This window comes from Acromyrmex echinatior, chromosome 13 (genome assembly GCF_024713525.1).
Source record: "Acromyrmex echinatior isolate Ae372 chromosome 13, ASM2471352v2, whole genome shotgun sequence".
NCBI lineage: Eukaryota > Metazoa > Arthropoda > Insecta > Hymenoptera > Formicidae > Acromyrmex > Acromyrmex echinatior.
The window spans coordinates 9,207,523-9,224,093 of record NC_141864.1 but is presented as its reverse complement, the minus strand read 5'-3'; the positions used below and the strand labels follow the sequence as shown (position 1 = coordinate 9,224,093).

The 16,571-nt window shown below is 31.0% G+C and overlaps 1 protein-coding gene and 1 long non-coding RNA gene across 5 annotated transcripts in view; one reads left to right on the top strand and one right to left on the bottom strand.

The window, feature by feature from the left end:
• Positions 1-598: 598 nt before the first annotated feature.
• The window catches only part of LOC105143113 (orexin/Hypocretin receptor type 1), a 48,793-nt gene continuing 32,820 nt past the window's right edge, over positions 599-16,571 (bottom strand). For 2 of the 3 annotated variants that reach the window (XM_087412439.1, XM_011051158.2), the window contains 2 exons: positions 14,612-14,724; positions 599-1,019 (listed from right to left, as the gene is read on the bottom strand). In XM_087412439.1, the coding sequence (XP_087268565.1) occupies positions 787-1,019; positions 14,612-14,724 (346 nt within the window). In that variant the 3' untranslated portion in view covers positions 599-786. Of the gene's footprint in view, positions 1,020-6,187; positions 6,508-14,611; positions 14,725-16,571 lie in introns of all 3 variants that reach the window. The other variant, XR_015547114.1, reaches the window with a different exon arrangement.
• On the top strand, positions 1,019-11,518 carry LOC147907618 (uncharacterized). Of its 2 annotated transcripts, XR_015547117.1 has the most exons (5): positions 1,019-2,020; positions 2,416-2,497; positions 7,083-7,282; positions 9,769-9,852; positions 10,140-11,518. It is a non-coding gene; the product is annotated as an uncharacterized LOC147907618 (long non-coding RNA). The 2 variants fall into 2 exon arrangements; XR_015547116.1 differs by having other exon boundaries at positions 1,019-2,497.

Genomic DNA, 16,571 nt, shown 5'->3' with positions numbered 1-16,571 from the left:
TTAGGATTACATACACTTTATTAAACTTTGTAGATATATTTTGATTGAAATGTCGAATGTATTATAAGAAAAAAGATAAATATTGCAAGTGACACGAAAAAAATGAGGTATAACTGCTTTAAGTGCCGGAATAGGTATATAACGCTTTATATTTACACTCTTACGTTTACTTTTTTGGAATTTTATCATGCGTCTCTTTAGGTCTTCACTCAGTTATCAATCTGTGATGTACATTGTTATCTACATCTATATCTACAGTATAATAAAGTAAAATGTTTAAAGCAGCAAATTTTAATAATATCGTGCGGACTCATGTACATTATATAATTGCCTATTACATTAATTGAATACTATACAACTCAGTTCATCTCGATTCAGCAGAACTTCGAGAAAGTTCATTGCGAACGAGGTTTACTTATATAACAGTTTATATAGGAACTACTTGATTACATTTATGGATGTACTGAGCTATTGACTTTAGAGAGATTATACCTTATTCACTGTACACAAAGCGCAATTCGCCAAATATTCTTTTAATTACAATTTTCTTCGATAATAAATATGAACTTTTTCTTCTGAAAATGATCATTTGTCGCAATTTTTCTCAATTTTTACCTACTTTTTACCTACCGTTTCGTCTTAATCTTTTAAGAATCAGTTTCTTTCAATCGTTAATTATTGAAAATCTGAAGATGTCTTGGTACGTTAAGAGAAACTGGATTCCATTGGTTGAAGAAATTGCGTAGAAGAATATTTGGCGCAGATTTAGGATACGAGGAACGAGACTCACTCCTGTTTCTCGTTGTTTTGCGCTATGTTGATTATGGCACTGAGAGGTATGACCTCGGTGCTTTGCCGAACATTATTATTGTTGGACATGGTATGATTCGACCTCGTGTAATTCCGAAATCTCTGTTTGAGCGGATCCGAGATACCCGTGACGTATCCGCTTTTATGGACGCAGGTCCCACCGTTGTGGGAACATCGGAAAGTACGTCTGAACTCCTTGCGAAACTTTCCTGCAAAAAAAAAAACGTACACGTATCGTGTAATCATCATTTGAGTTTCAGATCGAGATATCTACCTTTGTATAACGTAAAAGAAAAGTGCGACATAGATGAAAAATATAAAAATTATGCGAAGCATTAAATTGTGATCATTTGCTTTAAAAGAAAATATAATAAGATTTGTGATCTTTGACTTTGTACAATACATTAAATTTAAATGCTGCGGAATTTTCTTAGCATACAGGACATTGCAGTCAATAGATAAGCGTGAGAAAAATGAAATGTAAAAGGCTTATGCGGTAAAAATTTGACACTGTACATTCCAATATCTACAATATCTACAGTCTTATGCTATTCAGGATTTTAATTTTACATAATGGTGTGAATTATTAAATATTATATTTTACGAAAAGATTGAATGGAAGGGAATAAAATATAATCGAGAATTTTTAAGGTAATTGCTAACTTCGAAGATTAGACATACTTAATTTAATTTTACTTAGTATATATTTTACTTAGTATATATTTACTTATTTTTGGCAACGTTTCACTTGACGCTCGTAAAACTCTTTAAATCATTTTATTTTTATTGTTTATCTAATATTAAACGAGGACAAATGATGCTCGCGAGCATTGTAAGCGTCGAATGGAACGCATCCTTATTGAGAAGAAATTACAGCGATTGTTTATTTGAAATAACAATTTTTCGATATTTCAAATTTCGTTCGTAAACTAATCGACTGCTGCGATTGGTCCACCGTTGCGTTGCAATCGCTCTGACAGATCCGATCACCGTGATTGGCTCGCGCATCGATTGCAGTATCGAAAGTACGATATTGCGATTCTCGAAGTCGGTTTGCGCGGTCAAAAGTCCTGGAAGCCTGCAACCTGTAACGTATCGTAGCGCGTTCGAATCTCTCCGTCTTTCCATTTCTCGTTAATTTTCATCGTTTGAAAGTGAGTTTTGTGCGCCAGGAACTGTCGGAGATGTCGCGCACGAAATTTATTATAAGGTAAGCGCCGTGTTCTATCGCTATTTCACACGATCATTATGATTTTGTTATCGGCGGCGATTTTGTTATTCTTACTTACTTGATACTTGGCGAGGACAGACGGGAGCTCCGTTTTTGTCTGTTTTCTCTCTAAAGTGAATCGAAGTACATCGAAAAGATAATGTGATGTACGACTGCTTTCAGCATGTTTTGCCTGTCATTAGGCCTGTTCTTTTTTGGCTGAATTTTTGCACCAGTTCATTTTCCTTCCTCTTCTTTCCTCTTCTTTCCTCCTGGATAGAAAAGGAAGAAAGATAAACTAGTACAAAAGTTCAGCCAAAAAGAATAGGCCTATTGTTTCATAATTAGCCTGCTTGAATTACATCTTCTTTTCTTCGTTTCTTCTCTTTTTGCAGAGAATCTCACGTGGAGATATGATGGAAAAGAATATCGGTGATGACTGATCACGAACAGGAAATTGGCATTCAGCCATTCCAGGTAATTTGAATTTGAATCTTGATCCTTTCTGTCCTAATCGTAGAAATTCCAATTTTTTTATTCCAACACTATTTAATATGAATTTAAGCTTTGTGTCCACAATGTTAAAAGTCGCTCTGAAATTTCGATCAGAAAATAAAATCATTTGAATAACCATCACAATGCGATTGATCAATTCTTTTTCCGTTTGAGATTGATTTTTAGTATTGTGAACATAAGATTTTAGTGGCTTAAAAAAAGCCAATATCAGAAATTACGCATTGGAGATTAAATTCAGCTAATCAAAACGGAAATAAAATAAAATAAAATAATTTATTATTTTATTGATATTAATACTATTATTATTAACATTAATTATTATTTTATTATTTAAATTATTCTTAAAATTCTATTAAAATTTAATTTATTTGATTGATCGAACTCTAATTTTTAGTTCGCTACCTCAATTTGCAGCGCTCGATGCGGTCTTAATGTGCGCCATTGTGCACCCGAATTCGCGTTAGATTTATTCATGTTGCTTGTAAAAATATTTGCACTTGAAGCCTGTTGATTGGCTGTAGGATAGAAAAATTCCCGAATTTTTCTGTTCTATAATTAGTCAACAGTGCTTAAAAAATTCGTCGTACGACACATGAAGTGTTGGTTTTCAGTAAGTAACAAACGACATTTCGGTTATTGAAGAGAGAAAGCGAAGATTCTGAGTGCAAAAAGTGCAAGCAACGCGGGAGATGCAACGAAATTACTACGCCGCGATTGGCCCATTTCAATACCCGCGAAACTTGCTACGTCACGCGCTCCCGCTGTCGCGATTGGTCCGCCACTTCGATACTTCAATCATTTCAAATCGCCGCCAGTTTTGGGAGACGCCACGACGGTTCGCGAAGTCGCGTTCGAATCGCTCGGTATTTCTCGCGTAGTTTTGCTTTGTCAAGAGTGAATCTCGCGTGTGATGTGAAGATCGAATTGTTCGAAATATGCGTATGAAATTCATTATTACTTGAGTGTCGTACACGATCGCCAATTTCGCGACTTCGGTACTTATTGACGCTCCTCTGCGTTTCGATTATTACGATTCGGTGGGGAGGAATTGGAGTCGATTGGAATCATTCTCTGTACTAATTATTGATTTAGCTTCTCGCCGAGGTGCATCGGAAGCGTGATTGCCGCTAGGTAATTATTATGTTCGTAACCTAACTACATTGATTTCATCTTTTTATAATTTTTGATCTAAATAAATATTTCGAACTTCACGTATGCGTAAGATGGCGGCTCTGTTCACAATTCGTACCAGTCGCGTCTCTTTTAGACTTATTCTAATGACGCCCGATGCCGCTGTATACTCGATTTTAATTGAAGTCTGATTTTTCATCGGGATCATAAGGTCACGAAATATTCATCCGTTTTTAATATTTCGCGAGAGAGGGAGGGAAGGGGGAGGGGAGGGAGAGAGAGAGAGAGAGAGAGAGAGAGAGAGAGAGAGAGAGAGAGAGAGAGAGAGAGAGAGAGAGAGAATATCACCTTCGAAGATTTCGAATTTTCAGAGCGATTTTGATTCAATTGAGCGTGAAATCCGTAAATCACAGATAACTTCTTTAGTTTAGTTTTTCTTAAATTTCGTTAGGTTCATGAACATGATGCGAATGCTACGTGCGGTTATCATTACATACAGATATCATTTGATATAAAATTACATCAGGGAGTTGCTGAATGCGGACACAAAATTTTTGACGTTAATTGAATCTGTTCTATTAATGCAAAATTAACTTTAATCTTGGTTCAATTCTTTGTTTTATTTAATGCCCGTTTCTATCATCGTAGTTTGATTTTAGTCTCGATTCAATTAACTCATAATTTTTTTCCAGCCCTAAGAATTAGAAAAAGATAAAGAGTAAGTTAACTGAGATTAAAGTTAATCTTATATTGATGGAATCGGCTCTTACGTTTGTGGCACGTTTCTATTAATATAGATTAACTTTAATCTCAGTTCAATTTATTCTTTATCTTTTTCTAATTTTCAGAACTGGAAAACAATGAAGAGTTAGTTGAATGTTAGCTGAGATTAAAAAATTATACTATATTAATAGAAATGGATCTTTGCTATCAATGTAGAATAACATTAATTTCAGTTTAACTTACTTTTTATTTAGTTGTGTGTGTGTGTGTGTGTTCTAAAGATCGGAAAAAGATAAAAAGTAAATTAAACCGAGATTAAAGTTAATCCTACTCTTTGTAATACTTTGATAGAAATGGATATTAATCAATTTTTATGATTGCTTCTATCGAATTCTATTTGTATCTACTTAAAAAAGCTTTGTTTGATTTTATCAGTAGATGTTCTATCAGTAGCTGGATAAGCCTCCGGGTATTAGGAGATTTGGAATCAGTTCTCTCGATCTTCTGAAGAAGTTTGAAAAGTTAACTTCGATATCGACGACCATTGGCTTCTGTATTCAGAGTATCGCTTTCAGAAACTCGTTTCCATGTATTTCAATTAATCCCTTGTTAGATATGCTCAACATGTCCGTTATTCGTTCACACACATCAATTCTACTAACAGTTCCTTCAAAGGCATTTTGAATTTGATTATTTTTTGTATTAAATTATCACTATTCGTTTTCGTCACACTTTCGATATTCACACTTTCGATTTGTAACGTTTTCCTTTCTTTCAAAAATGAACATTTCATGCGAAACACGATAATTTTGGAACGTAATAATTATTAGATTCAGAGTCATTTTTCGCGATTGCTATCGTTTAAGAGTAAATCTCTTGCACGTGGAAAGACGTGCGTCTCTTTCAAAGTATCAACTATTTGTTTGACAAATTATATAATTGTGTATTGTATACATATTTGATAATTACACAATCGCTAATATAAAATGTTAATATCATGATTTCAGTATCAGTTATCCGGAATCGATTGAAATTCTCTCGTAGTTATTAAATATTTCATTAAATAAATACAGGGAAAGCATAATCGACGCACGATTATCCTCTAATAAATCAACAATCTGCTGTGTCAATTATTTTCTGCATTCTCGTTACTAAAAAAATATTTTCAAAGCGCCCCTGTCTATTATATATTAATTATATGTCCGATCTAATAAGCATAATCTAAGTCTAACAATAAATATAAAAAGGATAAATCTACTAAAGCTTCATATTTGAAAATGGCACATTAAATAAAATGTTTATTTTGTCACAACAACATCTATAGCTCTCAACTCATTCAAATAATAAAATTAAAAGAGTAAATATCCGCGCTATAATTAGTGCGCTGTAATTCTAAACGTTGCATTACAGCACACTAATTCCCACGGTTATTTATTCTCATTTGCCTAGTTTTAATTTTATTGTTTATTTTGCAACTATTGGAAGTTTTCTTCCTCTAGATCTACTTGTGTAATCTAATTGTCCATAACATTTTAACAGCGTCTCTCTACACAAGCATTATTTCAATAGATACAATGCAATAAATAATAAAGTCCGTACTGCGTATAAATCTAAAACGTTATTCTACCTTCAATACTCTTTACTGATTCAGATTTCCTAGTTCCTCCTCCATCCTCCTCTATTCTAGTAGAATCTCATTAAGCTTTAGCAATGGGATGAAGTTAATAATAAATTCGATGTCCATAAGGCGAGGTGGTTGGAAAGGATTAACTACTGTATGTATGTACTACGGCTCACCATTATTATGGCCTAAGCACGATCGGTTTAATGAGTGTCGATATTTGAGCCCGTTCTCATCCCACCGTTAAACGCCGTCTCGGCTATGATATTCGCTTGCATGTCAGGTATGAGGTCGAGATGTATTTTTGTCGATTTCCACGGTACTCGCTTCGCCACGCGTCAAAATGGTCGATTTTGCAAGCTCATACGGTACCCTCTCGTGTACTCGTCGCTACTCAGCGGCAGATTCCGACGTATCGTCGGCAGCGTCATCGCCCTTTCCTTGCTCGGCGTACCGCACTCCCGAAAACTACGGCGGAACTCCCGCCGGAACTTACCTGTAAAGTAGAGCACCGAATGATTTCCGAGTGTCTTTTTAACGCGCATTGCAGATTCTCTAGCGAGGATTCTCCTAATGCGGTGGCCTTGCTTAAATCTCGAGTTTTACGTGTCCACGCATTTAATCCTTGTATTTTGTAAACCGTCGCCTAGGGTCCACTAAATCCGTGTTTGCGTTTCTATTTTCTTCTCTTTTTCTTTTCTAATCCTCCGAGTTCTTCCAACACACTCCCGAAAATTTTTATGTAAATAATGGTTATACCGTATACAATATAAAATACTTTAATAACTTTTTTTCTGGAGATTAATACGAGTCGAAAATCCTAATTGAAAAATGTTAAGATTACTAATTTCTAAGTTATTCTTTTTTTAGCAACATTATCGCATAAAATGAAATTTATTTTTTTCTATTAAAGTATATTAAAGTTTAAAGAATAAAATTTATTTTCGTGAATTTTTTGCATCTTGATAATGTTTAATTTTAATAAATTAAGAAAAAATAAATTATATTTTTATTGCGATATCATTTTTTACTTTCTTGAGTTAAAATTTCACTTTAATCTTATTTTTTCAGAGGATGGAGTCCCCATATATGAGGAAACATGAAAGAAGATTGAACGAGGAATTACGTGGTAAACAAATGGATCTTAAAGTCAACAGTAACATTGGATCAAGATTTGTAATGTGTGCACGAGCCAATGATCTTAAGAGGATTATACACATAATTCGGATTACTTCACGGATTACTTTTTCCGGAAAAATACGCAAAGAAAAGTAATAATAATTTTGTACTTACATTAATAAGACCCAATTGCACCAGCGTTACTTTGACTTTAAGCAAGACTTAAACTCTGTCTCTGTTTCTCTTTCGCTTTAAAACGAGATAGAGTTTTTAAGTTTTGTTTAAAGTCAAAATAACGTTGGTGCAATTGGGTCTAAGTCGACAAAACGAAATGCAAAACGATAGTAATCTTTTGTTCAATTTGAAACGCGAAAGATAGAATATTCAATATATATATATATATATATATATATATATATATATATATAAAATATATATATATATAATATATATATATATATTTTATTCCGAGAATCGTATTTCAATTAGATTCTCTTGTAAATACCGGTCTGTTACGCGTATACTTGACGCGAGACATCTCTCTTGTGTGTATTTCTCGTGATAATACTTTAGAAATATAATCAAATATATCAGACTATAAGAGCATTAACATAGCGCAGAAATTGTTGCGCAAATTTCAATATAATTGTGTGTTGTGTGACTAATAATGTCTACATAAAATATAAATATAATTATACAATATAATTATAATTGTCTGTACCATCTTATTCGAATGTTTCGGTTTTCTTCAAACCATCATCAGTGAATCCATAAATGCTATCGTAGATGTTTTAACAATAATCTTGTGACAATGTTGAATTTCAAATTTATGTAACATTGAGAATGAACATTTCTCTACTTTCTGATTGAAAATAGCCGTAATTTGTCTCTTCGTTAAAAAACCAAGTGACTCACCTCATTCTCCACAAATTCGTTATTCCAAATATAAGAAGTCAATTTATACAAAGGAACGGTAACAAGAAATATTAGTTTAACATTATATGATAATAAAATTGTAACATATGTTATCCCAAGAGAGAATCTGACAAGTAATAACGGAATTTAATATACGGCTTATGACTGTGTCACAGAAATATTGGTACGCGTGCTAGCCAATATTTCCGTGACGTACAATTCACGTAAAATATTTAAAATATTTAATATTTTAAAAATAAATATTTTATTATTTTTATATAAATCATGCGAGACACATAAAAGAGAAGTGCTTTGCGTTAAATATACTCAAATCTCGATGTTTGTCTTCTTTTTTGATTACTGATGTTCATTTCTGACAAAAGAAACGAACGTCACTAATCAAACGTTTGAAGAGTGAAAAAGAAAAGAAAAGACCGTTACGTAGACAAAATCGGTGCGTAGTAAACATGCTCGCCGTGCTGCGTCAGGCAAACAAGGTCAGACAGTCGTCGCGCTATGCGGCACTATCATTCGAACGCCAGAGCTCAAGTGAAGGGGTAGTAGCGCAAGTCGCTCCGCGTGTTTTTACATTGCTCGTCGGAATTACATTGCGGCAGATATTAAGAGCCGCGATTATTCTCTGCGTGATTTCTTAATTTCTTCGATTTCTGATTTCGTTAAATCGAGATTGATTATCAGCGACGAAATAAGAGAGAGGCAATTGTAATTATTTCATAATATTCGACGATTACTTCTTTATAACGACTTCTTTGTAACTTAAATGAATACATCGTCAAGCTTTGAATTTTTCGCGAATGTAAGTGTTTTAGATACTTAATGCGTTTGTTAGGTACTTAACGAATTGAGAGTACTATACACGAATCTTGAAGTAATTCGAGAAACAGAGAACTGCGCCATATATCATCATTTTATGAATAAATAATTGAGACCGCAATTAGGAACGTAATACATGGTGTGATATTTCGGCGTATAATATTTCTCCTGAAAATACGCAATAGCTAGCACGCGATATTCAGCGTTTGCCATTTGTGGTATAGATATACGATACGTATATATTTATTCAAGATCGCTTTGCCGTTATCATTTGTAAGGTGATATTTGAAGTAGGTAGCAACTCGAGTGGGTTGTTCATTTTCGAAATGCCATTGCGAGAATTATCACGAGACGCAAAATGCGACCATGCGTTATGATGATTATTGATATTCTCAGCCATTGTAGTCACGAACAAACTCCTACAACTAACTTTTAAAACGTAGAAATTTATCCACATTGAAATTTATTACATGGATGCTCGGCGAAGCTTCTGTTTTCTCGAACATTTCATTTCGCAAAGATACATATTTACCTTTTATTTTAATTCATATCTATTTACGTTCGGAACTTTCTGTTAATATAAGATAATAATTCACATAAGAGGTGAATTACATTATTATATTTGACGTTGTTATTATTATATATACGGGAAATACATGAAAATGGATAGGAGCAACAGGTACATCGCTGAAAATTGACCGCGCGCTAATTTTCGCGAATTCCCTCTGCGGTACGAAATTCGTTTATTGTATTAATTTGTGAGACGTTACGAATATCGAATGTTTGTAGTTTTACGCGATCATACGATTTTTGCAATCATTTTTTCGCAATATAAGCGTGCGTGAAATAAAAATTAGGAGTGCAATAAAAATTAATTGTGTTCATGCAGGTGTTGTGAATGAGTGCAACGAACTCTGACAATCTGTGAAGAGGAGGTCTAGGAGGCATCGGGTGACGGCGGAGCAACCTTGAGGTGAGTTATTTCTTTTTTATATATGTACTATTTTAATTGTATAGCATTCTTTATTATTTTTTTTATCTTTTTTAGATTTAAATGAAAATTATAAAACAAAGAGACTTTTATTTGCAAAATTATGAAATATGCTTAATGATAAAAAGATTAAAAAATTATATAATTATTTTAAATATTTTTAAAAAATGTGAATATATAAAATTTAACAAGCAAAATAATTATTTTTTTTTAAGAATGTTAATTATTTTGAATACTTTTAAATTTTTTCTTATATTTATGTGTTATAGATTAATTTTGCTGTTAACTTCGCTGTTGCGCATCATATTCGTGAGTAAAGAATCAACTTTTTAATTGAAGTAATTTAGTTTGTGAAAATTATACTAAAACATATAATGAGCTAGGAACATAAGAATATATATTACAAATTAATGTAATTACTAGTGAATATTCTTATTGTGAATATAAAAACAATATTTAAATAAGATCTAAAATGATATTTTAATAAACCAGAGAATCGATCATTTTTATCACATCTCTATATCTGCTATTCTCAATTTTTTATATAACACCATCTATTAATATAATGTATCTTTCTTATTTTTTTACATAAATGTCACATTAATATTAAAATATGAACGCAACTCCGCTACTGCATAAAATAATAGATAACTTTTTATCTTGCTTTGAAATTTATTTTAATTTTGAATAAATCGGTGAATATTGTTATTTATTTATATAAATAGTTTGAATTCACGATAAATTTTTCATGGTTATCATTTTTGAAAAAATTAAAAATATTAAAAAAAAGAAAGAAAAAAAGAATATTATTGATAGATGGAACATCTCTCTATTGCTTTAAAATGGATGAACAAATTATAATTAATATTAAGTATGGAATATGCATAATTTGCTAATCGTCGATTTATTGTCGATTTGAGTGAGGGAGATTTTTGCAAAACATTATCTTTAAATCCAATAAAGATATATGTATATTAAATATTCTATTTATAAGAAAAGGTTTGCAAAAAAATGAAAATGATAATTAAGAACACTACAGATATGATATAGATATTAATAATGTTATTTAGACTATTTTAAATAATGTCACATATTTTTTTGTTTGATTATATTACGATTATTTATGAAAACATTCTCTGTTAAATCTATATTCTGTTAAATTTAATTTAATGTGAGTCGCCACTGCTTCTACTCAATCATATTGTTATTTTATGCTAAAACAATGGTTACATTTGACACTATGTAAAATGACACGATATAGTGTCAAATTTAATTATCGTTTTAATAAAAAATAATGATATATTTACTAGGAGCAGTGGCGATTTGTATTAAGTTAATTTTATACTACAGATTTAACAAATTTTTTTGATTGAAAAAAATAAAAAGTAAAAAAGAGAAAAAAGAAAAATTATAATAAGTAAAATTATCCGACATTTTTTTTAGAACATAAAACTAATTATAATAATTATAATTATTTTAATTATTTTTTATGTTTTACAATAAAGATTAATTTTATAAAATACGGTAGGGAAACATTGTTCATTTTAGATACGTTGTTTCAATTCTTCTTTTTTTTTCGGAATTTTTAATAACTTTCAAAGTTTGTCTTTCTATATTTTGTTTTTCTATATTTTTTTGCAAAGAAAAATGTTATAAAAAATGAAGAAGAATCTTTCTCCAAGAGAGAGAGAGAGAGAGAAAGAGAGAGAGAGGGGGGGAGGGAGGGAGGGGGAGAGAGAGAGAGAGAGAGAGAGAGAGAGAGAGAGAGAGAGAGAGAGAAAGAATCTTTTCAATATATTATTAAAGTATGAATAAAAAGATAGATAATATTTTTATATTCTATTTTTAATTTACACATATTTTTTGAACATAGTATTATAAACAGTATATAGTTTATTTGAAAAAAGAAATAATATGCTAACGATTATTAATAAATATTAAGTTTTATATCATATGCACCAATTTTATTCTAATTTTTCCTAATCTGTCCATTCATATTTATTAATAATTTTTTATTATTTAAAATAAAATAAACAATGTCCAATAAATATTTTTTTTTACAAAACAGAAGAATATTTTAAGAAAATTTGTTTATAGAGCAAGAATTATTTCAGTTATATTAAAGTACTTGGTATATTAACATAGTTTTTATTTTTTTTTATCATGTCAGAAAGAAATTTTATATGGTATTGACAATATAATAACGAGACAAACACATTACATTGAAACAAACTAAAACAAAGACGTATATTGAAAAACATGAGATCTTTCTGGTAGCAATATCAATTGCGCGAAAAATGTTCTGTTATTCCGGATTTTATGTTACCTCTTGTTGAATGTACATATTGAATTTTAGACGTTACAGCGAGTAACTAATTTAGCATTTTTTATTTCATGAATCTTTTTGTTTATAATACTATTGTATCAGTACTTTTCTTTATTACATTAATGTATAATATCGTCACTGAACTATGAACGAATCTGTAATTTAAAAAATTAACCGAATTGCGAAAAAAATTGATGGTACAATGACGCGAAAACGGAAGGCTTTCTTCCAAAGAACGAAACTATAATTGGAATCTAGGTGCGGAAACGAGCTTCAAATACGATATGAATGAACAAGAAAAAGATTTTCTAGAGCTCGATTTGTAAGGGATTAATATACGAAATGGGAGACCCTTACAAAGATACGAAGTGGATCGAATTATCGCCTTGCGAGATTGGACAAAACCGAAATCCGCGACTTATAATTGGAAAGCAATCCGTAGAAAACCTCGTCGAATTGTTTCAGCGAGGAGATTGTGATCGTTCACAGATTATATGCGAATGTTTACATTCTTCTCGATGGAACAATCCCAATCTCATCTTTTGGGAAGCAGTATAAAGAAAAAACTGATTTCCTCAAACAGGGCTAGAAGAGCCAGAAATTTAAGAGGCGGCCAACGAAGCGTCAGAGTTATCCAGACTCTCCAGGAAAGAGGTGTAAAAGACGCAATGTCATCCACAGAATCGCGATTTCGTGACGAAACAATTTTTTCTAGTATTTTCGTTTCTTAAGGGAAATAAAGGTTAATCGATGTAAATTAATTATTCATTGTAAATAATGGAAATAGTACTTACAATAGTATTTAATTTTGTTTCTAGAATCTAAAATACGGGAATTTATTTTATAACATAAAATTTGAAAGTAGAAAAAATGCATTTTGATAAAAAAAAAATTAAATTTTGTTTTTGTACAATATTTAGCAAATCATATTTTAAATTTAATGTTTATTTTATAAAGTTAATTTTGCAAGAATATCAATCATACAATATTTAATATTTTGAAATGTTTTAAAATACTAATGTTAGATTTATATAAAAATATAAGAGACAAATATTAATATATCGTGATATATAGTATTGTAAATATAAAAAAATGAAGAGTGACAAAGTGAGACGTGACAAAAATGATCGATTCCCAGGCACGATTTACTAAAACAATTTCATATTTTATTTAAATATTATTTTTATATTTTCAATAAAAATATTTGATGTTTGATTGCCTTCGAATAATTATAAGTGATTATTGATAGATAATTTATGATTATTACTATTAATTATTGTGACATGACAATCAGTTGAGTAGAAATTATTGTGACATGAAAATGGCACATGACAAGTTGATATGCGCATAGCTTATAGATTTCAACAGGTTTATGTCAGGATCATCTACTTTAATTAATCTCCAGGAGATGCTATTAAAATATGGTACAATGATTGCACGATACTTCGCGCATACAACATGTAAATTACGATAACGTTTTAATCAGTTTTGCACACATATTCTCGCTGAAACGTATACAGATTTAATGGACCTGTCTGATACAGATAAAGGATTAATATAATCTTCGAATTTAGTTAAGATGATAATAAGCTTAATGTAAGTAAAATTAAATCGTTAATCTTCGAAATTGGGAATAAAATGTCAAGCTTTATAACTGCAGAGAAAAAAATTACATAATTTTTTTAAATTATTTTTCGCCTCCAAAAAATAATTAATAAACTAGAAATAGAAATATTAGAAATATTTGGCCTTTTTCCAAAAAGCCTCTTTCTCATTAAAAGATTCAAATTTGTTGATTGTGATTAATTTAAAAATTTGATTTTCAAGATACTTCTGTTTGATAAAGCATTGAGAAAACTCGTTTTCACGTTGCGTTCGTTATGATTTGCGCAAGTTCATTTAAAATCCGGCCGGAATCGTCTTAATCTTTTTACGAAAACAAAAAAAAAGTGAAATGAAAATTTTGGCAGCCGTTGCCGCGGGAGTTAATTCAGCGTGAAGAACAGACCAGTTTCGCGCTGTGAATAAGCAGCAACAACAGTAGAGGAATATTGCGTACCTCGGACGTGTCATGCATTTTAATAGAAGTCACTTCGTACATTCGGTAATCTTGTATACGGAACTCCGTATCCGGAAAATGTTACCGCATATATCCATATACGCGGAATATTCCAGAATAAATCCGACTGGATCGGAGATTTTTTTCAACATGACGGCGTTCGAGAGACGTAAACTCGTATTCAGAATGCTCTTTTATCGATAAATATGCGCTTTTATGTTTGCAACTCTATAGTATATGTAACATGAACTACATGTTAAATACGTGCTAACATCGTAAAAGCGCATTCTGAATACAGACCGTAACGTTGGGCATTGTGCATTAAAAGCGACGTGTCAATATTCGCGATTTCTTACCACTCATAAAATTATAGATGACAGGATTCACTGCGCTGTTGAAGTAACAAAGCCAATGGGCAATTAGGCTAATGGCGATCGTCCATTGATTCGACGGTAACGCCATAGTACATCTAAAACAAATTTATATTGATAATATATATCTTATATTTATAATAACGTAATATAAATGGAAAAATAAGAAGTCCTTTCCAGTACGCAGTATGGATGCAGGCGGAAGAAAGTTTCTTAGACAAGATCAAGTTTATAAAATGAAACAAAATTGAACTTAAGAAAAGTCTCTAAAGATTAAATCACAAAAAAATTAATAATAATGCTAATGAGAGCTAACACAAGTTAGTCATATATTATATAATAAAACGTATATATGTGTTTTATTACATATAATTGATTGTGTTGGCTCTTATTGATATTATTATTAATTTTCTTTGTGATTTATAAAATTGTTAATTAATAAGCTGAAACGAATTCTCAACACTTAATTAGTAGACTAGATATTAAACAATTATAAATCAATGTTAATAATACAATAAAATAATTTACAGCAAAAACGATATAACAAATTCGATATAGTTCGAAAGAAATTGATTTGAAAATACCTTCTCAGTCATGAAAGATATCGCAAAATTATTGCAAATATTAAATATTAGACAAGGCAAAATGTAAATTTTATTTATAGGTTTTATATAGGTGATATTAATTATAAAGTGATAACACAATATAAATTATTTATATCGAATATTAAATTAAATAATGAGCGAAGATTGTTTCGTTATTATGTTCAGATTATTTTTACATACAAAACGACAGCATTGATATGTTGTTATATTTAATGCATTTAATAATTTTGCATTCAGTTTTATTATTGTTTTTTCTTATTTCTCAAAATGAAATAACATTCAGTTCAACTCATTTATGCCTAATATTATTTTTCTTTTCTTTGTATAAGAAGAATAAGATCTTTTCATTCTGGTATAACGGAAGTTTGAGAATTTATCACTAGATGGCCATTATTTGAAGGATTATTCTTCGGTTCGGTTTTTAGAAGATAATCGCGACATTTTTATTAACGACACATAGAATGTTTTATGTCTAAATAAATATTTCATAAAAATGTGTTATATTTGATCGCGGTAGAGTCGCTTAAGTCATTCGAAACATCAAAGAAATAATTCGTTAATTTCTCGCATGCGCTCCGATATTGACAGATTCTGTTTATATAGCGATTAGAAGACGATAACTTTCGGAAGCGTGTGTGGGATGGCACAACTAAGCATTGATCGTTACGTAGATCATCACTATGTAGCAGATCTGCTCAGTTTGTGTTATCATTAATTATCGAGCTTTCAGATCATCCGATAAGCTTCTTGATTTTCCAGACTCCCGATTGCGCATATGCAACTTTGTTTTAAAATCACAGATTTGCATGCCTGCACGGTTGAGTCATTCCTCAAAGTACCGCGATTTCCAAATTTGGGGGGTAATCGATTTGGTCAGAGGTAATTTGTCGCTTCCACATGCAGGCACTGCTGATGGCGGTACGCCATCTTTTTTGTTCTTAGAATTTTTTGCAACTAGGGATTTTTTTCCCTAATTTTCATATATTAAATTTTTTGATTAATTTAAAATCACTTTTTAATTAAAAAAATCAGATTGAATTAAGCTATTATATAAGCGATCAAGAATAGAAAGTAAAAAAAGAACTTGTTTCGCATTTAATAGATTTATTTTAATAGATTGGTAATATACATACTGAAAACTGGAACGAAAATAATATTTTCTCCATAAAATTGATTTTAAATTGTCAATTTATAAGTGAAAAATGACATTACTTTGGAAGAAGATTCGTATAGATTATCTGCGATAAAAGAACATGGAAGGCTAACCAAGTATGGCACGAAAATAATTTGCGATATATTGGAGAAATAGTCTTGGTGAAACATCCGTGTTCCAGAAAATT